The following is a 27,857-nucleotide window of genomic DNA, read 5'->3' as shown; positions in this document are numbered from 1 at the left end:
CAACACACAGCTTTTGCAATGTCCAACTGCACTGTTGCTGGGCCCAGGATAAAATAAATCAGCGCTGCTTTTTAAAATATGTTTTTGCCTCATTTTTTGAACTCGAGTTTGGGGGCTTGTTTGTGGATTACAAAAGTATGTGTATATACCTACCTCCTATCCCTCACATAATCACTGTCATTGGTAATCAATGAAAGTACATGCAAGGGGTTGCTGCTTAAATTAGTCAGTGTCAATACATTTATTTGGAGCCTATGATGAAGATAAAATGTTCTCATGGGAATTAAAAAATCAAAGAAATCTGCAACATGAAGGTTGGTTCCCAGATACCCAAAAGTACCTTTACATAATATTTTCAGTACATCTACTGATAAATCCTTAGGAAGCAGAAAAAGTAAGAAATATCTCTAAATACTTAAGTATTAATCTTTTAAATTAATACATATTTGAAGTGCATGTTCATTTAGGGAGCAGATGTATGTATTTAACACTTTGATTTTTATATTTCCCTTCCCCTCCTCACCCACCATCTTCCCTTCAGTTCCAGATTCCCTTTTCCATTTCATCTCATCATTATTCATATAATTATCATTATTTAGTTCATGTTTGTGACATAAAGTTTGCAATCATTGTAGGGAGTTGGTATCTGACACCATATCTTTTTATATCCCCTTTTTCCTATTTCCTAAAAATTGAAGAAAGGAGAGATTCCTTGGACATATCATGAAACTATCATCATGTTACTTGCTAACTTTAATTGTATTCATTCATTAAACAAACAAAAAAAATAACCAAATCATATATTGCGAGTGTACAGTGCAGTCTGTTCCTGTTTATATTGTGAAGTTACCACATTCTTCCTTGGTAGCATTCACATCATGTAACACAATTACTTTCCTCACATATGCAGGAAACCCTACAAACTATTTTTAGCATATTGTGATGCGGTGTGTCACTGCATCAATCACCATAGTCACTGTGGGATTTATGCCATTTTCTGCTCTATAAGGGAAACACTGTGCTTTCTCATTAAAATCTCTCAACTTCCCCACCACATATGTGGCAACCATTACTAAACTGTTTGTTTGATAGTTTGAAGTTGTCAAGTTTAGATGCCAAAAACAATACAATCAAGCTTTCATTTGTCTGTTCGCAGCTTATTTTATATAATGACCTCCTGGTTAATCTACATTGTCACAAATGCTTTCCTTTCTTTTATGACTCAGTAAAGTTTCCTAGTATGAATAAAAAATTTCACTTTACCCATGCAAACTAAAGTGATGGTTTGCATGTAAAATGTCCCTTAAAGGCCATGTGCTAAATACTTGGATGTAAATGTGCTTTGTTATTCTGAACTTAACATTATTTGTCAGTTACCAAAGTCATCAATGCATTAATCCATAAATATATTTGAAGACTGTTTCTGCATGTGTGCTCTGACATAGTGTATCTCATTCCTAACACAACTATACTGGTCTCTGTTATTCTGATTCTTAGCTTTCTTACATTTGAATTTATGCACGTTTTGTCATGACAAGCATACAAAATTTTCACACATTATTTACACAGGATTTCTCTTCAGTGAAAATTCTTTCATGATTTTCAAGGTAAGTGGAAAAATGCAAGGGTTTTCTCTCTAAAGTTTTTAAATGTCTGTGATTATTACTAGAGTAAATAAAGGCTTTTCCATATTGTTTACACAGGATTTTAACACTCTGTGATTCCTTTCATGATTCTGAAAATTGTTGTGTACTAACAGCTTTCCAACATTACTTATATACATAGGAGTTTCTCCCCAGTATGAGTCATTTCATGTGTTTTACAATGACTGGGTGTCATGAAATCTTTCCCACACTGCTCCCCACTGTGGGCCTTTTCATGTCTCTGACAGTAGATGCGAGTGCTGAAACTCTTCCCACACCATTTACATACATAGGGCTTCTCCCCAGTGTGAATCCTTTCATGTTCTTGACAATGACTGTTTCTAGTGAAAGCTTTCCCACACTGCTTACACACATAAGGTTTCTCCCCAGCATGGGCCCTTTCATGTCTCTGACAATAGATGCGAGTGCTAAAACCCTTTCCACAACATTTACATACATAGGGCTTCTCCCCAGTGTGAGTCCTTTCATGTTCTTGACAATGAGTGTTTCTGGCAAAAGCTTTCCCACACTGCTTACATACATATGGCTTTTCCCCACTGTGAATCCTTTCGTGACTTTTACATATACTGCGTTTGCTGAAAGCTTTCCCACACTGCTTACATACATAGGGTTTCTCCCCAGTGTGAGTCATTTCATGTGTTTTACAGTAACTGTGTGTCATGAAACCTTTCCCACACTGCTTGCATACATAAGGTTTCTCCCCAGCGTGGGCCCTTTCATGTCTCTGACAATAGATGCGAGTGCTGAAATTCTTCCTGCAACATTTACATACATAGGGCTTCTCTCCAGTATGAGTCCTTTCATGTTCTTGACAATGAGTGTTTCTGGCAAAAGCTTTCCCACACTGCTTACATGCATATGGCTTTTCCCCACTGTGAGTCTTTTCATGGCTTTTATATATACTGAGTTTGCTGAAAGCTTTCCCACACTGCTTACATACATAGGGTTTCTCCCCAGTGTGGGTACTTTCATGTATTAGACAGTAACTGTGTGTTCTGAAAGCTTTCCCACATTGCTTACATACATAAGGTTTCTCCCCAGTGTGGGTCCTTTCATGCTTTTGACAATAACTGTGTGTGCTGAAAGCTTTCCCACATTGTTTACACACATAGGGTTTCTCCGCAGTGTGAATCATTTCGTGTGCTTTACAATGACTGGGTGTCATGAAACCTTTCCCACACTGCTTGCACACATAAGGTTTCTCCTCAGTGTGACTCCTCTCATGCCTTTTACATTCACTGTATCTGGTGAAGGCTTTCCCACACTGCTCACATACATAAGGTTTTTCCCCACTGTGAGTCATTTCATGTGTTTGACAGTAACTGTGGGTACTGAAAGCTTTCCCACACTGTTTGCATACATAAGGCTTCTCCACAGTGTGAGTTTGTTCATGTCTTTGACAGTGTTTCTGTATTCTGAAAGATTTCCCACATTGTTTACATACATAGAGTTTTCCTCCAGTGTCACTTCTCTCATGTTTACCAAACGAAGTGCTACTCTTTAATGATTTCCAACTGTGTTTATATATGTGTGATTTTGCCCCAGTGAGAGCTCTTTCAAGTTTGTGAATATATTCGTAAGAATTTGAACTTTTTGCATGTTGTATACATATATAGGTCACCTTTCTGTGATTTCTTTCCTGAATTTCAACATCTTTGGGTGTACTGAAGGCTCTGTCATCCTGCTTGTACATAAAGACTTTCTCTTCATTGTTGCTTCCTTTATTGCAATCAGAGTAGGATTCTTCACATTGCTTACATCCATATGGTTTTTCTTCAGGATTTGTCTTTGCACGTTTCTGCAAGGACTGAAAGTCAGTGGAAGTTTTCCCGTGCTTGTTACAGTTACACAGCTTCTGTTCAAATTCAAGCAGCTCATATGATTTGAGTCCAGTGTTACGTAAGATGGGCACGGTTGGTGATGAATGACCAATCAGAGACTTTTCACCTGCAAGACTTTCTCCTGGCTTTGTATCAAGCAATTTCATGTGCACATTTGTATCTGGAGTCATAAAAACCATTTCTCCATGTTGATGCCATAATTTATTTTGAGAGCATTTATCTACTTCTACACTTCTGTCAAAGAAAAAATAGTATTCATTTGGGAGTGGGGAAGAAGCGATGTTTGCAATACACACTAGTTACTTTCATTCTGAGTAACTGCTGCATATGCATACTACATGAGATTATTTTTCATACCATTTTCCCCCATGACTCTACCCCCCACCCTTCCACTGAACCTCTTCTCCCTGTCCCAAATGTCTGCCTCTTTCATTTTTAACATCTCTCCTTTTATTTCTTAATTCATAGTTTGCATTGCTTAAATAAAATACAACACATGATATTGAACTGTGTTTATCTTACTGAATGGATTCCAGATCCATACATATCTTGGCAAATGGCATCATTTCATTCTCCTTCATGGTTAAATACCATTCAATTATATATATGCAAAACATCATTTTCAGTGATAGCGTCTGAACCTAAGATCTAGCACTGCACTATATTCTCAGAGTTATTTATCTTTTGATACAGAGTCTCCTCGATCATTAAGTTGCCCAGGCTGAGCATGAATGTGCCATAGCTTTCCAGTACGTTCTATTTGGCCTGGGCTACCCCATCTCTACTCATCTGTGAATGGGCATCTAGGCTGTTTCCAGAGATTCGTTTTTGTAAGTTCTACAGCTATAAACATGGAGAGGCATGTGTCACTGTAATATGATAACTTTAACTTTGGAGAATACACTCAGTAGAAATACAGTTGGATAAAACAGAATTTCTATTTTTACTTTTTGAGGAAACTCTACACACATTTCCATAGATGTTATACTACAATAATGTTCCCAAAACATTATGGGAAGGTGTCTTCTAATACTGGGTTTGAAACATAAATAGACTAAATGCTTTTGAGGACTGTTTGGAAATAGCTATTATCCAAACAGGGGTATTCACTTGGCTTTTGAATAATTCTTCAGGGTTATCAGTGTTGCAAATTCTGAATGTGTACACCATATTGACATACATATACCACTGTTTACTTAATTTGATAAAGTATTTTGAAAACGTGTATATAAAATGAGATAGCTTGCACTTGTCTCTCAACTAAACACAATTTTTTATATATACCTAAAGTCAATGCCAAAATGCAATTTCATTCAACAGCTTTATAATTTTGAGTATTGAAAATCATGTATTATCAACTGCATAATGTGATGTATGGCATAATATCATTACTCCTTAAATTTCAGATATGGAAAGATTTCAAATATTCAAGTGTCAGATTCTGGATATTAAACATACATCTTTGGAGAAATTTTGTGATTAATAAATCTGAACATGACCTCATTTTGTTTCTTGATTTTTGAGACAAGGTCTCCCTATATAGTTCAGTCTGATCTTGAACTATAATTTGCACTCCTGGCAATCCTCCTGCTTCAGTTGCCCAAGTGGTGAAATTCCAGGAACATGTCACCATGCTTGGCTCTCTGTATCTTTTTGATCATGGCATTGTTTGCATAGTACCTTGGTTTTAATGTCTCTGACCTTTGAGAACATTTTTGTGAGTGAAGATTACCTTAGATTCTTCCTGAAACTTTTGTATTCATCTTCAATTTGCTGATCATCCCAGTTTTCTCCTGAAGTATAAAAAAAAAATGTAATGATGAGTTACTAAACTATATAAAAATTATTATTAGTTGAATTGGTGGTCCAATGTGATCATATCCGGAAGATTCATAAAAATATGTGTATATTCCAATAAAGTAAACTTCAGTGTTGAGTAATAACCAATGCTCTCTGATTGCAAAAGTGAGAAAGAATATCTCCCTTACCTACAGCAGTCACATTCCTAAAGTTTTCCCACATCACATCTCTGTAGAGCTCCTTCTGGTATGCTTCCAACAAAATCCACTCCTCCATGGTGAAGTTCACAGCCACATCCTCAAATGTCACTGCCTTCTAAATCATCAGAAATATATTTCCAGGAAGAATGAGACAACATGAAATATCTCAGATCATAAGAAACTGAAATGAGGCTGAATCCCACAAATACTTCATGCCTTGGCTGTCAAACACTTATTCTTTATCTAGATGTGCTTAGCACACAGGAATTTTGATGCTAAATGGGAAATCACTGCTAAAGAAATGCCAGAATGGGAATACTAGTTCTCTTATTGGTTAAACCATTTTATTTCTAAACTGTCTGTAAAGCAGGTTTAGGTGAGGGCCTGCTGGATCAGATGGGAGCATAGAGAATGGGGTAGATGAATATCTAATGGGGTAGATGAGTGTCTAATGACTTGCTCTGATGGAAAATAGGAAATATGGGGCTAAGGATTTAGCTCAGCGGCATAAGTGCCTGCTTGGCAAGCTCTAGGTCGTGAGTTTGATCCCTGGTACCAAAAAAAAAAAAAAAAAAAGGAAATTATACATATATATATATTTAAGTTACTATTTAGGAAATACATGCTTTCCTCCTCTGCTTGTATTTAGACACCATTGTGAAACTTGAAACTACTTTCACAGACAAACTTGTGATTAGGCACAAAGTAAAATTCGTGAATGGTAATTTAAAATGCTAATTACAAGAATTACAGTATTCATTGGAGAATGTCTAACAAAATTAGATTAAGGAAGACGAATTCTCTTACAGTTAAATGACATGAAATGCTGACCTGTCACAGATACATAAAAATGTTTACAATGTAATGGAAAGGGAAATGTGGGGATGGACCAGTCAAGTGAGCAACGTGCCTCTAGTCACAGTTTGGGGCTCTGCACCCAGCCTAGGAAGACAATGAGACCGAGTATCCACTCCCAGTCACACACTGTCGGCCATATGCCCAGCCCAGAAAGAGCAACAGGACAGACCAATCGGTCTGAAATTGAGGACAAATGGTAAATTATGTACAAGTACTTACAGAGACCCCAAAGAAAGAAGAAAAGACCATCCAGCAGCTACTACACAACACTAATGACACTAGCCTAGGGTTAACTGGAGTTATGGAAACACTAGAAGATAACATAGATGGAATTATTAATATGTTCACAGAGATCATAGTAGGAAAATTCCAAAAGATGAGAAAAGAGTTAAACACAGATATTAGGCATAGAGAACACTAAAAAGTATGATGAAAAAAGCAGCTCACCAAGGCATGTCTTATCATACTGCCATATACCCAAAAACCACAGCAACAAAAATTTAAAACAGAGAAAACATGAAGTCACCTATAGAGGTAAACCAATTAGAATTATAACAGACTTCTTTTCTCTTTTTCTTTTTTCATCGGTACCGGAAATCAAACTCACGACCACCTGCTTGCAAGGCAGGTGCTTATGCCGCTGAGCTAAATCCCCTGCCTCTACAACAGACTTCTTAACACAATCCTTAAATAGGACAAAAGAGCTTGGAATGTTGTATTTCAAGCACTAAGAGTAAATTCCAACCCAGTTGAACTTACCTAGTAAAGCTCCTTCGCAACAGACAGGTAAAGAAGGACATTTATGAAAAAGACCACCTCAAGAGACATATGAATGCTCAACCAGCACTTCAGAAAATACTCAACAATATTCTAGGCAGAAACACTGAAGCCAACACAGATATTCCTTGTTTAATGACCCACCTGTGTTTATGACTGGATTTGTAACCGAGACATGCTGTTTCTAAATTATAAGCCATTACTCAGACTTACGACCCATCTTGTCTTACAGTTCTGCACATATGACAGAGCTTCAGTGTCTTATTTCAGGAAAATGGACTGGAATTTTCAAACATTCATTTGCTAACCTGCACCATTACTCTCTGGATCTTTATACATACTTATGTTAAATGTAAAATAAGCATTTTACTTTTAAATTATCCTTTGCTTCTTTATATATAACCATTCTCTCTGCTCAGTTTCTAAGAAAATCATAATCTTTGGGGGTTAAATCATGAAAATATATCCTTATGGTAATTTTCTTTTTATACAAACAACTTCCTGCAAAAGAAGCAAGAGGAAAGCAGGACAGGGAATAAACCAGCTTCACCAGTTTGCAAAGGAACTCAGTCTCAGAAGGTTAAACACTTTGCTGAGATTACAAATGACTTTCACAGTGCCCCTGTGGTCCAGGGTGACTCACTCCAAGGTAGCGATCAAACAGAATACGAGAAGCCAGAAATTTTAATTTTTTTCCAAAATAAAGAGAAATGTCCAAAATTTTATTATACATAAATTGTGACTAGTTCTACTACAATGTTTATTTATGTATTTTAATGAGTACGTTTGCCATACAAAAAGATCACATTACTCATGGGAAATTTGTTCCTTGATATAATATATCTTAATTCCTTTTTGCCCACCCCATCCCCTCCCTTTAACTTTCTCCTATACTTTCTATTGTAATTTTGTATTTACAAATGCTTTGTTTCCATTTTTTTCTTCCATTCTATTTTTTAAACCCTTTTTCCTAGCATTCCCTCCATTCCCCCGCCTAGTTCCTCTTTCTTTCTTTTCTTTTCTTTTTTTTTTTTTCTGGTACCAGAGATCAAACTCATGACCTTATGCTTGCCAAGCAGGCTCCTCTTTCCATTTGAACAAGTTTTTCCTACCTCTCCATTTCTGTCCTCCATTTTGATCCTTATTTACCCTTTGGATTTCTCATACAAGAGAAACAATGCACTATTTAAACATGTGTGTCTGATTTTATTTCACTTAACATTATGGTCTCAAGATGCATCTATTTACCTAAAAAAAGTTTCAAGTTTATGCTTCATGGCAGAATAGCAGTCCATTGTATGTAATAGTCACATTTTCTTTTCCATTCATCTGAGTGTATGGGTTGTTTCTAAGATTTAGATGTTATACTTTGTGCTGCTATAAAAATGAGAATGCATATATCATTATTGCATGATGCTTGTCACACTTTTGGGAAGATACCTAGGTGGGGAATACCTGGGAGAAATGGAATCTCCACACTGATTTCCACAGTGGTTGCACCAGTCTATGCTTCTTACCAACAATGGAGAAGGGTTCTTCTTTTGTCACAGCTTGCCAGCATTTGTTATTGCTTAATTTCTTGATGACAGCCATTCTTCCTAGAGTCTCTGGGCAACCTGTGTACCAAGCCCATGTGAATCTCCACCTGGTACACCTGGGCTGCGGCAGTGCCCATTCGGCACCAGGCCTACTGCCTCCACTCTGGATGCATCAGATTCCCTGCCCTGCATCATGCCAGTGTCCTGGGCACAGTCTGCCTAATACCATAGGCCAGTCCTCTTTCTGGTTAAGCAGCAAGACTTGAGGTTCTGCCCCTTTTGCCCAGCACTCTGACATGCATGAGACACCTGCAACCTCACTGGGCTTGCAGGAATCTTTCCACATTAATCTTGGGCAGATCTGGGACTGCTGGGATCCTGAGTTGACACAACCTCTGGCTGGTGTCAGGAGACACCAAGAATTCCACACCGAAATGTACATCTGGTGAACAGCATTGGTTCCCAGGCAGCAGGAATCCTTGACAGGAGTCTCAGAACTAAGGCAGCACATTCCCTGTTTTGATACCTCAACTTGAACAGCTGCCACACACAGGAGACTATGGGGAGAGGATTTCTTGAACTGAGTAATCTCCATAAAAACTCAACAGACTACAAAGTGTCACAAAGAGGAATGTGACTTGTAAGATTAAAGACAGACAATTGGGCCTGTAAAACACTCTCCTGGAAATACATCAGAATCCCTCTCCCCTCCTCCTTCCCCCCTATCCATCTAACCAACAGTTTTTACTTCTCTATTGTAACATTTTTAACTTTTTTACTCTTCTTTTCTTCTGGTACCATGCATTCACCTGTCTCTTCTTTGCTTTGTATGTTTGAATAGATCCTCCTATTATTCTCCTCCTTTCTTTTCTCATTTTTTAACTTTTTCTCTCAGTATTTTCTTTTCCTTTGTCTTCTTCTTTTCCTTGTCTTTTGTGTGTGTGTGTGTGTGTGTGTGTGTGTGTGTCTTTTTTCGTTTTTATCGGTACCAGGGATTGAACTCACGACTGCCTGCTTGCAAGGCAGGTGCTTATGCCGCTGAGCTAAATCCCCAGCCCCTTTCCTTGTCTTTTTGAGACAGGATTTAATTATGTAGTTCAGGCTGCCCATGAACTCATTTCGTAGCCCAAACTGGCCTCAAACTCACAGTGATTCTCCTGTCTCAGCCTCCTGAGTACTGGGATCACAGGTGTGCACCACCATGCCTGGCTTTCTTATTTTCTTTTCTTCTAGTTTAATTCATACTCTCTATTATTTATACTTTTCATAGTTGGTCTTCTCTGTTACTGTTACCTAATACCATTAATTTCCTTTTACATCAATCCTACCACATTTTTCACATCATCAACTGTATAGTACATTATAATCTATTTTTTCTTTTTGCTTCAGGCTTCCAGACATATACCATTTATCATTATGAATCTGGAAGTACTTAGGTAGAGTATGTCTCATTACAGTTGAATAGTGCCTTGTGGTAAAAAATGGTAAAATTGCTCTATCAAGTGGATATTTACTGTGTATAATTTTCTGCTCTGTCTTAGATGTTGTACGTATGGTTAAAAGGGCCACAGGATTAGTTATTACAGTCTGTCATTTTCCACTTTGTGTTTTTATGCTATTGTTATTATTGATTACTCTATCAATGATGATAGTTATTTTGATCAATTGATCTTCATTGTATGCCATCACCTAGATTGTCAGAGGATCATAAACAATACCACAGTCCAAAACCAAACTAGACCAAACAGGCTGCAACCTCTGATCCCTAATAAACAGGAGATGCAAGATACTGAGACAGATCAATGGCCAAAAGTGAACTATATCTAGAAGACATCTCTGAAAAGTAGTCATTACTTAAAGAGAACTTGATACTAGCAATAAAGCTATACAACACAAGCAATTTACAAGCTTCAATGCAGAAAAAAATTAATGCATAATAAAAGGAAAGAAAATGAGAAATCATGAAAGCAAGATGCAACCCAAACCTCAGACTTCCACAAATCAAATCCAGGAAGCATTGAGATGAAAGAAATCAAAAGTCTTCCACCTGAATTTTCTGAAATGGTAGCAGCAGAAATAACAAAGCAGATAAATTCAAGGAATAATGAAAAATCACAATATAGCACAAAGGTCATTAAGAGTCATTTCACAGAAGAAATAACAGAAAACTTTCCATACATAGAAAAAAATTTGACATATAGATCAGTGAGGCATTTAGCATTCCAAATAGTCATAATTAGAGAAATAAAACTATACCATGCAAATAGTCAAAATTCTGGAAACTCAACACAAGAACAGAATACTGAAAGCTGCTAGAGAAAAGAAACAAATCATCTATAAAAGAAACTCCATCAGAATCACAGAGGACTTTTCAACACAAACCCTAAAGTCAAGGAGAGCTTGTAATGAGGTATTTCAAGCCCTAAAAGAAAACAAACCTCCAACCCAGATACCTCACAAAATTTTCTATCAAAATTGACAGAGAAATAAGATGCTCTGATGCCAACAAACATCTAAAAAAATTCATGACCGTGATCAGCATTCCAAATAATTCTGAAGGATATTCTAGGAGAAAGAAAATGAGGAACTCTAATAGAATAAATCCGCCACGCAAGACAAACAAAACAACAGGAGTATGGTATAATGACAACAATAAGTCGATATACGTCAGATATAACCACCAAGGTGAATGATCTCAATTCACTAAAGAGAGATATGCAGGGTGGATAATAAAACAGCATGTAATAATATGCTGCATACAAGAAACATACATAACTCAAAAAGAAATACACATACTGAAAGTTAAAGGATGGAAAATATTACTCTATGCAACAGGAACCTGGGTGGGGGGAGCAGGAGTAGCTCTTCTATTTGCAGACAAAGTGGATTTCAAGCCAAGGCTGATCAGAAGAGAGAAAGGTACATACTTGTCACAGGAACAATCCGAGAGGAACAGATAACAATCATGCATATATAAGACTCCTAGCACTCCAATTATATAAAACAAATACTAACAGATACAAAAAATCAGAGAAGCACTAATGCAATTGTAGTACGGGACCTCAATACTCCACTGTCACAAATAGATCAAGTAGACAAAAATCAACAAAGAAACATGAGTTGTACCAAACCTTTGAACAAATCAACTTAATGTATATCTACAATGTCCACTGAACTTTCTGCAAAATAGATCATATAGTAGCTCATAGAACATGCTTAAGTAAATAAAAAGGTATTGATTCAACTCATTTTGCAGTCCAGGCTGGCCTCGAACTCAGCAATCCTGCCTCAGCCTCCTGGTGCTGGGATTACAGGAATGGACTATCATGCCTGACAAAGCCAGGAATTTTTAAAGTGGTCTTTCGCACACTCTACTGAATCATTCTTTCAAGGAAAAATACTTCTCTTTTTCATAGGTTGAATTTTAAGCGGAAACCAACACGTACCCTGTTGCTTGAAGGTTCATTTTCCCTTCTAAACTCAAATATGTATTGCTTTTTGAACACCAAGAAATTCTGGATCAGAAAAAAACAGGCAGAAAATTTAATACTGGGGCTGGGGATTTAGCTCAGCGGCATAAGCACCTGCCTTGCAAGCAGGCAGTCGTGAGTTCGATCCCCGGTACCGATAAAAATGAAAAAGACAAAAAAAAAAAAAAAAAAAAAAAAAAAGAAAATTTAATACACCATTTAGATTTATTACAATTCTGACAGATTCAGAGAACAGTTCTACTACAATGCCTGAAATGCAGAATCCAGTCCAAATGTGACATTTTATCAGTCATAATCTTGAAGTTATCAAAGGGTATAACAATGAGTCATTCTAGATATTAAAATGAAGACACTGACTCAAAGTGCTTTTGATAAAAACAGACAGACATCTCTACTCTAATTAGGGTTGTATATAGTTTTAGACTTTATGTTCCAGAATACAGAAAAATGACACGCAAAATCTGTGACTCCTATGCATGCAGATTTGCAAAACCAGGATAAGATACTGAAAAGTAAATTATAAAGGTAGACTGGCAACTAGTTTCTCATTTTGGCAGGAAGATAAGTGGTAGCATCAGTCTCTAGCATATGTGATGCCCTAGGTGCAAAGAAGTGCCACATACACACATGCACAAACACACACAATCATATTATAATTAAATGTTTCTATATTTTATCAAACATTAGGATTGCTCAGGATAGGGGTTGGGGATTTAGCTCAGCGGCATAAGCACCTGCTTTGCAAGCAGGCAGTCGTGAGTTCGATCCCCGGTACCGATAAAAAGGAAAAAGACAAAAAAAAAAAAAAAAAAGGATTGCTCAGGATCAGAAACATAAATCGATAAATAAAAACCCCATGTGATAATTTTGGCATAAACATGTTTTCTAAATCTTAATTCCTATTAACTATTTAGTAAAGGTCTCTAATATAAAGTCAAAAGTGATTAACAACTAGACAAAGCATATATAGCACAAAACTAATGTTGGGACTCTAAATAGAGACACTCTACATGAATTCTTTCAGGATCAGAAATGAGTAAAGGATATTCACTATTTCCACTGTTCTGTCACATGAGATCAAAATTCATGTGTCATGTTATAATGCATGGAAGAGAAATGTGACCTAAGGATTGAAATGGAAGAGGCAAACTCATTATCCACAGATGATAAAAGTATCAAGATGAAACATCTTAGAAAAAAACAAAATCTATTTTGTCAGAGATCAACTGGGAAATATTACAGTCTTTCTGATAGTTTTAATGCTCGCCAAAACTATGTGAATATGAACAAGAAAGCCAAAGAATTTCCAATCAGAAAACATAGTATGAAAGAATAGCTCCCAAATCTTTTTTTAAAATCAAGATTACTATACACATCATAACTACAGAGAAACAAGTTGTCCTAAGTTTAGGCTTGTTTACCAATGGTTCATGACATACTATAAGTTAGAAAAAGATTTTTTAGGGCCAGGGATTTAGCTCAGCAGCTCAAGTACTTGCTGGGTAAGTGTGAGGTCATGAGTTCAATCCCTAGTACCAAAAAAAAAAAAAAAAAGATTTGTTATTAATAGAATCAAAAGTGAAAAATGTACCTACAACATGTGAATTATCATTAACGTTTTGGGGAAACTATATTTTTAAAACACATTTTATTAGAAGGTTGAACTTTTATCAATATTTGCATAAACTAACATCACCCTTAAAAGGAGTTAACAGATGGACCATTCCGCTACATGTCTCAATCTGTGCCAATATTTTATACAACAAACCCTCCTCATATATCATAATAAAGGAAAGACTTCATCAACAAAGAGAAATAGTTGTACACTTCCAAGCATTTATAGATCTATCTTTATTAAGCCTTATCAACAAATTCTTTAAAAATCTGCAACATAGTCATGGAGAAAAATAATAATGCACAGATACAACCTGACAGCCTGGCATGGTGTGCTGCCTTATAAACCTGGCAGTTCGCCAGGGTTGAGGAAGAAGGAAACCACAGTTCTTTTTATTTTTATGGCTTTTTTTGGTTTGTGTTTGTGTCTTGAGACAAGAGCCTCACTATGTATTCAGGTTGCTGTTGAACTCAGTAGGTACCTCCAGCTCAAGGTGATCCTCCCACCAGGGCCTCCCAAGTGCTAGGATTATAGCATGCACCACCACATCCAGCTACAGACACAGCTCCTGCCTCGCCAGCATGAGATCGCGAGTTCAATTCCCAGTACCAAAAAAACAAAACAAAAAACACAAGTTCTTGTTCAGCCTGAGCTACAGACTGAGTTCTCAATCAACTGAACTACCCAGGGAATCACTGTCTCAAAAACCCAAAAGATCGCGCACCGCTGCTGGGTGGTAATGTTTCCTCACAGCAGTCTTCTCCCTGCGGACCCTCAAGGAACCTCGCTCTTTCTCTGGCAGTGCCTACAGCAAGGAGCTGAAGAAGAGGCCATGGACTCCCAAGGAGAGCAGCTGACAAAGGAGCCCAAGAGCAACTTACACAGAAAAAGGAAAAAAAGAAGTCAAAGAAGACAGGAAAAAATTTGAGTATCAATTCAATCCAGTAAAATTCATCAAATTTTAAAACATCAGGAGTTTGTCTGAAAGAGCTACAGGAATTATTGCCCCCTGGTGGTGGTAGTTTGGAAAGTGTGTATTAGATTTTAAATGGACACAAACTAAACTAGCAAACATGCTCCTGAGCATCAGTGTGGAATTTTTAATCCGTTTCTAGGGCAGCAAGAGAGGGAATGCTTCCAGTGCATTTATATCACTGACAGAACTAGAAAAGCCTGCTTTACCTTAACTGTAGAAAAGACAAATGAGTTGTTTTGTTACATTCACGTGTTTTCTAAGTATGGAATCACCAATGGCTGAAAACCTCTGACTTAGCAGGTGTAGGAGACAGGTGAGCTCCTGGATGACATGACCCCCAGACAGGGCCCAAAACTCCACAAGATATTTTTATAACTCGGCATTACCAACACAATAATCTCACAGTCTGCATTTGGACACTTTTTCTCTCCTTTTGTTGTTCTGCTTTGAATCGTTTTGTTTTGTTTCGAGACAAGGTCTCACTATGTAACCCAGTCTAGCCTCGAAGTCATGGCAATCCTATTCAGCCTTCAAAATGCGGAGATTACAGGCAGGCACCACCATGCCGGGTGCTTTTTCTCTTCTTCGCCCCTCCTCACTGCCTTTCGGATTCTATAGGGCAAAGACTCACAGAGGTCTCCACAGCTTGCTGTACTATGATGACACACACTGGGGGTGAAGAGGCAGAGGTCATTCCCAGGATACCAGCACAAGAGACTTGTGGCAAATGCAGGACAGCGCAGGCACACACAGAACAAATGCCCATTGATTTCTCAATCCCTAGAGAAATTTAAATCACTGTAAAGGAAAAAGACTCCAAGTCTGAGAGATGACAGTTCTAGGCATGAGTTCAGCCCATTAAGGTAAGGAAGAGGCAGTGAGAAAACAGAGGCAGTGAGAGCAGAAAGCCATGAGACTTTCTAAAGCCTGAGAAGTAAGAAAGGTTCCCACAATCAGCAGCTTTGCACATGCTTTTCACTTCAGCTTTGCACATGCTTGTTGTCCTGTTGTCAAACCCTGTGTCTGATTACTGGCAATTTCTCTCTAGCCCTTTGTCCTCATGGAACAAGCCAGACAGTATCACCAAAGTGGTGCAACTCAAATAGTACTAAAATAAGTTAATAAATGACAAAATCAAACCAAATCAGAAAACCAAAGCCACAGCGCGAGGTCCCTCCCCTTTTATCAAAACATTACTTGCAATGTATCTGAGTTCATTTGCTTGGGAGAACCTGATTAATACAGCACTCATCACAGGGTACTGCCTGTTAAGTTTCATATTGTACAGAGAAGCACTTTACAAAGAGTTTAAAGGAATGAGTCTGCACATTCTGCATGAGTTACCAAGGAGAAGAAGCTTGACCAACCCACCGGCAGTTAGAAATATAAAGTATTGAAAATGCACTGAATATATCTAGAAACACTGCTAAGCTGTGGCTTCTTTAAAATTGATAAATACATTTATATTGACGTGTATTTGATAAAATGTAACACACAGCTTATTCCATAATAAAATAATATCTCACGTAATTTACTGAATGTGCTGTGTTGTAAATCATTGGATGTCTTCACTTGGTGTCCTGCGCTGACAGCGCAGGAGCTCACTGCTGCTGCCCAGAACCTTGAGCAAGTATAGTAGCGCAGCGTATACACACTATACATATAGTGTGCAAACAGTTACCACGTCTTCCTTTATGTATCAGTACTGGACTGAATTCAGGGCCTTGCACAAGCTGCTTTAGATTGGAGACACGGCCCCAGTGATTTTACATTCACAGAATGTACAAGGCGCCACGTCCAGGAGGAATTCGGCCTCTGGAGCAGCAGGGTCCGCCATTGCTCTTTCTGCGGCTTCCGCCCAGATCGCAAGCCACCCGCCCGTCCAGCATCAGGGCACCCGTCCCACAACGTCACCATTGTGTGGCTGGAGGGTCTCCTGGTGCTTCCCCACAGCCTGCAGTCAGTAGAAATCTTAAAGCCCGACGGTGTAGCCAGCTAGGGTGGCTCTCAGCACCGGGCTCAGAATCCCGGCTTTGGCTCGGGAAAAATGTGCCCCGCTGGGCCACCTGATTGGACGCTTCATACAGCCCGCCCTCCAACACTGATTGGCTCCTGCTCCAATCCCTGCCCTCTGAGTTCAGAGTGGCGACAGGAGGCAACTTCTGCCAGAGTGCTTGCCGCTCAAATGGGAGATTGTAAGCCAAACAGTTCTTGACTAGTTTGTCTTTCTGGATGCTGACCTGTCCATGCCGCATTTAAGAAGTGTTTACTCCTGACTTTGTAGAGCTGCGTCTGTCCTTTTGTTTTGAAGACAGTTGTTGTGTAACTCAGTTTGTTTGTGAATTTACTGTGTAACTCAGGCTGGTTACATACATACAGTTTCCCCCCAGTGTGGATCCTTTCATGGCTTTTACAAGAGCTCTGTGTGGGGAAAGCTTCTCACATTTGATTATATATTTAAGATTTCTCTCCATCCTTTCATGTATGTGACAATAACTGTGTATAATGAAAGCCTTACCACTTCAGTTACATACATAAGGTTGCTCTCCAGTTTAAGTTTGTTCATGTCTTTGACAATGTTCCTGCATACTGAAAGCTTTACCAATTGGTTCTATACATAGAGTTTCTCCCCAGTGTGAGTTCGTTCATGACTTTGATGATGACTCTCTGTGTTGAAAGCTTTCCCGTATTGCTGACATACACAGTACTTTCTCCCAATAAGAGCCTGTTCATGTAATTTACATACACTGTGTATGCTTGAAAGCTTCCCACATTGCTTACATACATAGGGCCTCTTCCCAGTGTGAATCCTTACATGTATTTTCCTGAAGGCTTTCCCACTTTGGGTACATATATAGGGATTTCCTCCATTGTGGGTTCTTTCATGATTACCAAATGAAGTGTTATTTAAGGATTTCAATCTGTGTTTATAGACATAGAATTTTATCCCAGTGTGAGCTCTTTAATGTTTCTCAAAATCATGATGAGAATTCAAATCTTTTCTACATTGTATACAAATATAGGTATCCACCCTACTTAAGTTTTTCCTGAATTTGAACATGGTTGGGTGTACTAAAGACTCTCACATCTTGCACATATACAAAAGATTTCTCTCCTTCATTACTTTCTTCAGTGCAGAGTAGAATTTTCCACATTGCTTGTATTCATATGGATTTTCTTCAAGATTTGTTTTTGCATATTTCCACAAGGATTGAAATTCAGTGTAAGTTTTCCTATATCTGTTACAGTTAGACAGCTTCTGTTCAAATACATTCAATTCATATAATTTGAGTCCAGTGTTATGTATTGTTATGATTTGTGTTTAGATATACCCCCAAAGCCTCATGCAGTCGAGGGTGGACTTTTTTTCCTGGCCATTTATTTTCTTTATTTTAAAAAGAATAAGACAAAACAAATCGGAGTAAAACAATGCAAATAACACAGGACTTTAAGACAACAGAAAATTAACAGTGGCTACCATAAATTCTCTTGTTTTCTTTGAAATAGTTGTCCATGCCTTCACACAAAATAAGTTAATGCAAAACAAAATAGTATAAAAGCAATCAAAACAAAAGAATGAGAGCCTTACAAGTCTTCAAAACCAGACAATAGAAAATCAATAATGACTACCATATTGTCTCTTGTTTTCTTCAAAACAGCTGTCCATATCTTCACACATATTGAAATCAAATAATTGAAAACAGACTAAAACTAATCAAAATCAAGAATAAAAACATTATTAGACTTCAAGTCAACATGATAGGAAATCAGCAATGGTTACCATGATGTCTTTCTTTCCTCAATGTAGCTGTTCATGTCATCACTTATACTAAAATCAATTCTTTTAAACTCTTTAGGTGAAATTCTAGGCATATATAAGTCTAAAAATGTACATCTATACTTTCTGTATTAGAGGGGAAAACAAAACACAAGAAAGTATAAAAAAATAAGAAGCAAGAGTCAAATAGATAACTGTAACAAAAGGCCCAAAACAATAATGTAGCTTTCAAAGCTAGGTGGTAGAAACATAACTAATTTTGTTGTTTTGCATAGTTATCTTGGAAAGTCTTACTTGAATTACCGTGTATATTCATGCAGTGTTGATCTAATCCTATGGATGTTGTTTTGTTCTAAGAACTAATAGAATTAGTAGTATAATCATCTTAGTAATGTTAAGTACATATACAAATTTATACCTTTTTTTCTTCTCCCTTCCTTCTTTTCTCCTTTACACTGTCTGAATTATTTTTTTCCTAAGGATAGACCTTTCAGAGACAGATAAATCTAGAGTTTGTGATTGATTCATGGCCTAATGCTTGGATGAAGGGTGTGAGCATTACACCCACCTAGGGCAGGGAGCCTGCTTACAATATAAGGGACTCTGACTTGGAGCCAGCCATTTATGGATGAAAACCTCCACAAACTGTGAGATAAATAAATCTTTCTTCCCTTAATTTTAGGGGGCAGGTACTTTGTCTCAGCAATGATAATCGTAACTAGGAAACTTGCTCAGAGGTAATGTTATGTGGAATTCCAAGATGGTTGGTAAGGTATTCTCTGGCAAATCCATATCTAGAATAAGTATCTATGCCATTAAGAGCAAAGTACTGTTCTTTCCATGATGGAAGTGGCCCAATAAAATCAATCTAGCACCAGGTCACATATTGACAACCCCAGGGAATGGTGGGATATTGGGAACTCAGAGTTGATTTCTTTTGCTGGAGCTTTGGGCATTCAGGAGTGGCTATACCCAGATCAGCCTTAGTGAATGGGAGTCCATGTTGCTGAGCCTATGCATAAACTTCATCCCTACCAACATGGCCACTGGACAATGAGTTAATTGGACAACAAGAGGGTGAAAAAGGTTGATCACTACCTACAAAATAGGTCACCTTATGCACTTGATTGTTAAAGTCCTTTCCTGCTGAAGTAACTTTTTGCTGAGTGTACGAGGGGTACAAATATTTCTACATCCTTTTCTCATATAGAAAAGATTTGTGGAAAATAAATTGTTTCTGAGAGGCCTCATCCCCTTTGTCTCAAATTTTCCAGTCATGTTCCTTCTAAGGTCCTGACCATCTGACATGACCATTGTCTACAGCCCATTAATCATATGTAATCATACATCTGCCATTTCTCCTTCCAGGTAAAGTATACTATCAGGTGCACTGCCCAAAGTTCTGGCTACTGTGAAGATTTCAACACTATGCTTTAGGGATGTCCTGGAAAAAGACTATAATGTTGCACCCTGCATTTCCTCAGGGTGATGCCTGCATGAAGAGCAGAAATGTCTATAAAACAGACATTAGTCTTCTCTTTCACTCATAGGTGATCATATGGTATACCCCTAAAAGGCTATAGGTGCATGCTGGGAAACAGAAGGCAATAGGGCAGGAGTAGAAACAATGAACAACTTCTTCATGTCATTTACTGTACCCTGTGGGCCTACTCTGGCTCAATCATGTGTATTTCATTTCCATTTAATGATAGACTGTTCCCATGAATGTCCAACTTTATGATGTGATTCTCATAATACCCATCATGATAGGCAACTCATGTCACATGGTAGCCTGGTGTCCTATGGTCAAGTGTTCATTTTTCAGTAAGGTCAAGTAGCAGGTCAAGAGCTGTTTTTTAAAAGGGAGAATAATTGTCTGAACCTAGTGGCAGAAGCTTTCTCTCAAATCCTAATGATCTCTGCTGTAATTCACCCAGGAGAACCAGCCAGAGATTCCAAACAGCATATCTGCCTGCTATCAACACTTGGAATACAGGGTGTCGCTGGACCATATGACTCCAGTAGCACAGAACACTGCACAGAATCCTGGACGTGTTTCAGAGCCTTTTCTTTTTCTGCACCTCACTCAAAACTAGCAGTTTTCTAAGGTCACTCAGTAAATGGGCTGGAGTAAAACACTCAAAGGCCCACCAGGCACTTTATCTCTTTTTTTCATCATAAGTGGAGCCAGATGCAACTTATCTTTTGCCTTAGAAGGGATCATTCATGCCTGTCTTACTTACTTTTCTCTTATTGCTGGGGCAAAATGCCCAGCACCCAAAATTAAAGAAAGAAAAGTTTATTTAGTTCACAGTGTGGAGATTTCAGTCTGTAATCAGCTGGCTCCAAGGAAAGGTGGCATGGCGAGACAAAGAGAACATGGCGGACAGACAACAGCAACTACTGAACGCTCTCTAAAGGCTCGGCTCAGAGGCCAGGAATGATGCGGACTAAGGAGATACGAACCAGTAGAGATATGCTCTGCTGACTCAGGAACGAACTGGGCTGAGAGAATCCAACTTGGAATACAGTCCTGGCGCTAAAATAGGAACAGAAAAATCTCAGTGTGGAGGCTCGACTCCGCGCCATTGGAAACCGCGGTTTGGATTACCCGCCGCCCGGCGGCCGGCTGCCTCCATAGCAGCTCGGCAAGGAGAGACACGCAGAGGCTTGGAAACGGGAGTCTGCGAACGGAGTCGGAAACGCGACGGACAGGGAGGAAGGCTGACTGGTGGCGAGGTGAGCGAGGAACTGACTCCCTACCGCAGGTTGACTCCAGCGGAGGTTTTTCTGGGCGCGGGCAGTCCTGTAAGAGCAGGGCGCGGTGGCAACTGCAGCCGCACGTTTCCCTCTCGGACGGGATTGGTGAAAGGTGCCTGACCGGAGGGACGTTGCTGGCGGACTCCCTAGGCTGGCCTAACCCAGATCCCAGAGCCTGACGGTGGCCCGGAGGAGCGACCAACTCCCGCGTAGGCTGCCTCCTCTGCAACTCCCTGGGGCGCAGCGGTGAGCGGGAACAACTAGCCAGCGCAATTTGATCAAGCTGTGGCTGACAGGCAGGAAGCCGGGCCTCCTGTGTAAGATTACATTTTATAAGGAACAGAAAATATGGGGAAGGGAAGCAACAAAAAAGGCTCCTCGACCCCCAATCCTGAGAATCAGGCAATAGTGGACACTGCACCAATATACATTAAGCGCCATTTAGAGAGCCTCATAGACCAATTCAGGAATGAAGTTATCAATGACCTGAAGCTAGAAGTATGCAGAATAGTTAGAGAAATGCTAAGCACCACCCAGGAAAGAGCAGATGGTGGAATGGAAGAACAGAAAAAGAGGGGAGAATTGCTTGATGGAGAAAACAGAGAAAGCATTGAGTATGTGAAGCAGGTGCAAAGGGACTATCAAGAAATTAAGAAGTCTACCCAAGACTGGCATAACAGCTTGAAAGAAACTAAGGACAGACTATCTGAATTGGAGGGCAGACTTGAAACATGGGAGAATGAAATGAAAAACTTCTTAAAAATAACAAAGAAACACACAGCAATAATACAAAGACAAGAAGATGATAAGAGGAGCCATAACTTAAGGATTAAGAACATAAAAGAAGAAGTAGGGACACAAACAAGTGAACTACAAAAGCTACTCACAGAAATAATCCAGGAGAATTTTCCTAATTTAGCAAAAGGTAAAGATACTCAAATGTATGAGGCATACAGGACCCCAGCTACCTACAACCCTGACAGAGAAACACCCAGGCATATAATAATAAAAATTCCAGAAATTCAATACAAGAACAGAATATTAAAAGCTGTAAGAGACAAGAAACAGATCACTTACAAGGGAAGACCCATCAGAATTACAGCAGATTTCTCTTCACAAACCATCAAATCACGAAGAGCATGGGGGGAAATAATTCAAGCTTTGAAAGATAATAATCTACAGCCAAGATTGAGATATCCTGCACAACTGTCCCTGGAAATTGATGGAAAAACGAGGTGCTTCCAGGATAAAGAGGAACTGGGGGAATTTGCAACCACCAATTCAACCCTACAGAAAGTATTGCAGGATATTCTAAAAAAAGAAAAATACAAAGAACCCAGAAATAGGGGCGGGGAGGCCACAACGAATGGAGCAGAGAACAAAATGAAGAAGACAAACTGACAGCTACTGACAGAAAAAGAGCTCAACAGAAATGAGACAGAGAAGATTGGATGATAGGAACAGCTTTTTTTGGAGAAAATGACATCTTAATAGGTAATGCTGATTTAGTACCATCTTGTTTTGAAGTCTCATCAAGCTTTTGTTCTTCTGTCTCCAATGGTCTAAACAGGTTGTATCTTATTGGATTTTGTTAAGTACGATAGTATAAGAAAAAACCTTTTAAAGACAAGGAGATTATACAGAGACCATTGTTCATTTTCTGTTAGTCGATTCTAAATACTCTATAATGCTGTCATTCTCTTAAATGGATTTACATTGTTTTGATATACTTAATGCTACAGTATATGAAGTTGTACTCAAGGACTTCAGGGAGGGAGTCAATATGGTAACTATTTTTGGGTCAGGATTATCTGGTGGTGAAACACTATTCTGCTCAAATGGTTATGTTTTGATCTGCCCTGTTTCGCTGTTATGCCCTCTTTTTTCTCAATCTCCACTCCATTATTTACTTTTTTATTTTTATCCATTTAATTAAAGGGAAAAATATAGCAGGATATAATATAGTAACCCACTTTGACTTTCTATTATCTCGATTTGAAGCCCTGTGTTACTCTCACCATCTTGTTTTTGACTGAGGTTCCTCTATTCTGTTTTGCTGGATAGTTCAGGTTCGAAAGTTTAGGCATCAGCTGAGAAGATAATGAGATTCATTATAACGCCCATTCTCGTTGACTTTTATCTACTTTTGAAGACCTACAATATCTCCAATGTTTTGGTTTTGTCGGTTTTATTCTTTACGGTTTTGTTCAATTGTATTACAACTAATGATATAGGCAATTCTATTAGAAATAGCGGGAGGCATTATGGTAACCATTGTTGATCACCTTGTATTATGTTTTTATATTATCTATTATGTCCACCCTTTTGACTTGACCGATTCTGTTCTGTTATGTCACATTTGGTTTTACTCTCTTCCAAAAAAGCAACAAGAACCGTGGGAGCAATGAAACCCAAAATGTGTAATAGTCACTGTACAAAAGAGAGGAAAAGAAAGTGCTCTAAACTATATAATTGCATGTATATTTAAATGTATAAGATAGAAAATGATATCACAGAGTTTTATTGGATCATTGAACAGAACTGTCTGCAGTATCATTGTTGGAATGTCCACTCTACAAGCTTTAATTTTGTGACTTGAACAATTATTTCTAAGATGGCAATATGTAATCCATTAACTAGTGATTTCCTACTGCGCATTTTTTTATTCTGTAAATCTGTATAACTTGTACCCCTTCACTGTTTTTTTTTCTTTCTTTTCTTTTCTCCTTAAATAAAAATTAAAAAAAAAAAAAAAAAAAGAAAGGTGGCATGGCACAGGGGTAATACTTCAAATCAGGAAAAGCAGAAGAGCAAAAGAGGAGAGAAAGCCTCTTCTCCCTTATACTGTAAACAACCCCCTACGCCAAGGTGAGTGTAGCAATCACACTACCTCTGTGCCCTCCTCTTGGACAAGATGATGATGTTTACAAACTGAGGATCCTGGCCTGCTGCTGAGTCACTTAGTTAAACTTCAAAACTTCTCAAGTGGACACTGTGTATAAACCATTACAATCTACCCCTTGTCAATTTGGCAACCAGACACATTTCTTTAAACCAGTTTTCAGATACAAAGACATGCATATTCTAATCATTTCACAACTTGAACTTTATAACACAGGTTTAACAATCCTTAAGAACCAGTATTAAGCTATCAACATTATATTACATTAGAACCATAGCATTTCACCCCTGACCCCCCACAAAGGCTCATTTACATCACCTTATGTAAAAGACATTTAGTCCATCTGCAAGAGTTGCCAAATTCCTAACAATTTCAGCATTGCTGTAAGGTTCAAGTCCCAAGTCTCCAAGATGTAAGGCAAACTCTTAGCTGCAAGCCCCTGTACAAATGAAAAGTTAAACACTTTCAACATTCAATGGCACAAGATAAACATTTTCATTTCAAAAGATGCAAACAGGGGAATACAGGCATTGGGACCAAAACAAGTTCAAAATCCAACAGGACAAATATTAAGTGCTATGTCCAGCCTCTGAGGCAATCTGTGGCACATTGTTAGCTCTAAAGAGCTTGCATGGCTCCACCTCTATGGCACTTTCAGTGGTTATAACTCCCACAGCTTCTCTCTTGGGCTGGCTTTGCTCCCTACTTGCAGGTTCCTTAGATGATCCTGGTTTTTCCATCTTCTGGGGTCTCCACCAAACCTTTAGCTTCACACTCACAGCTTCACAAAGTGCCTTCTCAGGGGCACACTGCCTGGCCTGCCAGGCCTTCTGAAATTGGGGTGGAAGCCACCTTAAGCCCATAACTTCTGTGTTGTATATATGCCTAAAACCAGTACCATCTGAATGCTGCCAAGGTCCATTACCACCTGGAGCAGTAGCCAGGCTTTCCTCTCCTTGGCGTAGGGGTCAAGTGCCTGGATCTTTGGGCACTCTGAATTCAATTCTGCAGGAAAAAGTTTTCTTGCTGCTGCCATTCTAGAACATGGTGCTCTGCAGCTATCTCCACAAAGCAAAGGCTTTCACTTTTGCAGTTTTGAGGCTGCAAAGTGTGAAAACTTGCTGCTTTGTGTGATGCCTTCAGGCCATCTTTTCTATTCTCCTCCTCCTCCTCCTTCTCAGCAATCAAGATTTCCTCAGCTCTATCTTTACAGCCCACAGCTTTATTGGAGCTTCCTTTCTAGCCAAACTCACAATGTTTTAAATCGTCCTGCTAAGCTTTTTGCTTTTAATTCTCAACGTTGTGTGGCTAAAATTCCCAACAATAGCCATGCCACTCCTTCAACATTTGACCACCTTGAAATTTCTTCTTCTAGATTTATTAGTCCACTGCCCTTAGTCTTAGCCTAAGACAAAGTCTTTGGACATACACAAAATACAGACAAACTTTTTGCCAAACCTTAACATACATCTGCAGTCTAGCACCCAATGCAGTGCTTCCCAGTAGAAACCTCTTGAGCCTGGTCTTTTCCTTCAGGATTTCTGTCAATCTTCTGGTCTTTTGAACTCTGACCAGAATCTACCATCAGAATACCTAAGGCATTCCAGTGCTACTCTTTTAGGTGACATCTGTGAACCTTTCCAAACTCTTTGCACAAGCTATTCCCAAAGGCTGTTGAATCAAAAGGTCAGGTACATTCACAGCAATTCACTTTTCTGGTACTAAATTCTGTCTTGGTTACTTTTCTCTCATTGCTGAGACAAAATACCCAACAGCCAAAACAGCCTAAGGAAGGAAAAGTTTATTTAGCTCACAGTTTGTAGAGGTTTCAATCTGTAATCAGCTAGCTGCAAGGCAGGGTGGCATGGCACAGAGGCAACACTTCAACGCAGCAGAAGACAACAAAAAGCATCAAGAGCAAAAGCGGGAAATGCAAGTCTCTTCTCCTCCCTTATACTGAAGGCAGGCTCTTCCCACCCCAGGGCAAGTGCAGCAATCATAAAATCTCTGTGTCCTCCTCTTGCACAGACTGAGAATGTTTATAAAGGAGGATGCTGGTCTCCAGTTGAGTCCCTTAGTCAGACTTCTAAACTTCTCAAATTGACCGTGTATCAACCCTTACAATGCCCCTGTACCACTGCACTCTTAGATATTTCACTGAGGTAGAAGAACTTTAAATTTTAGTGGGATTTAATTCTCATCATCTGGTTCTCAAATGCTTTACTAAGAAACACAGAGTGCTTGCTACCTCCTGCCCACTTGGTCCAATCAGCATAATATTATTATTATAATGGGCCAGTCTGATACTTTGTGGGAGAGAAAGGGGATCAAGATTCTTGTGAATTAAGTTGTGACACAGGGCTGGAGAGAAAATATAACTCTGAGGTAGGTGTATTGCTGACCTTGTCAGCTGAAAATAAATTGTTTCTGATGAGCCTTATTATATGGAAAAGAAGGTATTCATCAAATTAATAGCTACTTACTAAGTACCAGAAGATGCATAAATCTGCTCAAATAAGGAAACAATGTCTAATAAATTGCAATTGGTGTCACCACTTGATTCAGTTAATGACAGTTTGCCAAAGACCATCCACATTCTGCACCAGTTAAACAGGAGGTTTGAATGGAGATTTCTTGGGGCCTATCACCCTTGAATCCTTCAAGTTATTGATAGTGGCACTAATCCCTGAAGTTTCTCCAGAGAAACAGATGTTGTTTTGGAGTTACTATTTTACCAGGAGAAGGCAACTCTCATGTCTTCCATTTGGCCTTTCCAACCAGAATAGCCCTCACACATCAGGTTAAGGAACCAATGTGAGGGTTCTGTCAAATACTAAGTATATTTATCTGGGGCTGGGATTTAGCTCAGTAGCATAAGTGCCTGCCTTGCAAGCAGGCAGTCATGGGTTCAATCCCCGGTACCGATAAAAAGGAAAAAGACCAAAAAAAAAAAGATACTAAGTATATTTATCTCAATTATGCATTCTGGAACAGGGGAATGACTACAGGAATGATTCAAGGATCTTCTGTACCCACTGTCACACAGAATTTTGTGAAAACCCCATTGTCCACCAGACCTCCATGGGACTCTACACTTACTGGAGGGTTGCAATGATATTTTGAAACCAGTGTTAATTCAAAACAGGGTCCAGTAGTCTCCCAAATATGTGATTACTTCCCTTCCCCAAAAATACAGTTACTCTGGTAAAAGCCTCAGGGTACTTTGAGGAAGGACAGGAGAAAGATTGATCACATAAATTTTAGGTGGTTAATCAAGAACCTTCCCCAAGGGAACTCATCACCCTCTTCATTGAAGAAGTTCAGGGTCTGTATACTGGCTCAAATCTGGAAACTGGTTGAGAGGCCATGACTTCCTTTTGAGGAGGTCTGCTCATTTTCCCTTAAATATTTTTGATCACACAAATCTAGTAAACATTTTGTGAGCACTGGTCTGCTTCCACTGTCCATTACAGTAAGTGTGTATATCCTGCCTTTGATGATTAAGTGCTGTCATTTGACTCAAAAACTTATTTGGTAGAATAGTGGACTCCCTCAAGCGTCACATTATGTACCTCACTCTTAGGAGCTTTCTGTGATTTGAGCCTGGTTATAGGCCTTGAGTCAAAAGTGGGCAGTAAGAATTGTTCCTCGGAAGTG

The 27,857-nt window shown here is 38.9% G+C and overlaps 1 protein-coding gene across 3 annotated transcripts; it reads right to left on the bottom strand.

The window, feature by feature from the left end:
- Window positions 1-210: 210 nt before the first annotated feature.
- On the bottom strand, window positions 211-16,823 carry LOC100713712 (zinc finger protein 14-like). Of its 3 annotated transcripts, none has more exons than XM_003463171.5 (4): window positions 16,675-16,823; window positions 5,494-5,620; window positions 5,238-5,298; window positions 211-3,739 (listed from the first exon to the last, which is right to left on the bottom strand). In XM_003463171.5, the coding sequence occupies exons 1-4, from the start codon at window positions 16,675-16,677 to the stop codon at window positions 1,774-1,776; spliced, it is 2,157 nt and encodes a 718-aa protein (XP_003463219.3). In that variant the 5' UTR covers window positions 16,678-16,823; the 3' UTR covers window positions 211-1,773. The 3 variants fall into 3 exon arrangements, with proteins under 3 accessions (XP_003463219.3, XP_063093809.1, XP_063093810.1); XM_063237739.1 differs by lacking the exon at window positions 16,675-16,823 and adding an exon at window positions 7,123-7,995; XM_063237740.1 differs by lacking the exon at window positions 5,494-5,620.
- Between the last annotated feature and the right edge of the window lie 11,034 nt (window positions 16,824-27,857).

Source organism: Cavia porcellus, unplaced genomic scaffold (assembly GCF_034190915.1).
Source record: "Cavia porcellus strain 051 isolate PalLab524CR breed Dunkin Hartley unplaced genomic scaffold, mCavPor4.1 scaffold_27, whole genome shotgun sequence".
Lineage (NCBI taxonomy): Eukaryota > Metazoa > Chordata > Mammalia > Rodentia > Caviidae > Cavia > Cavia porcellus.
Note: the sequence above shows the minus strand (reverse complement) of the source record. Positions and strands in the feature narration are given on the sequence as shown.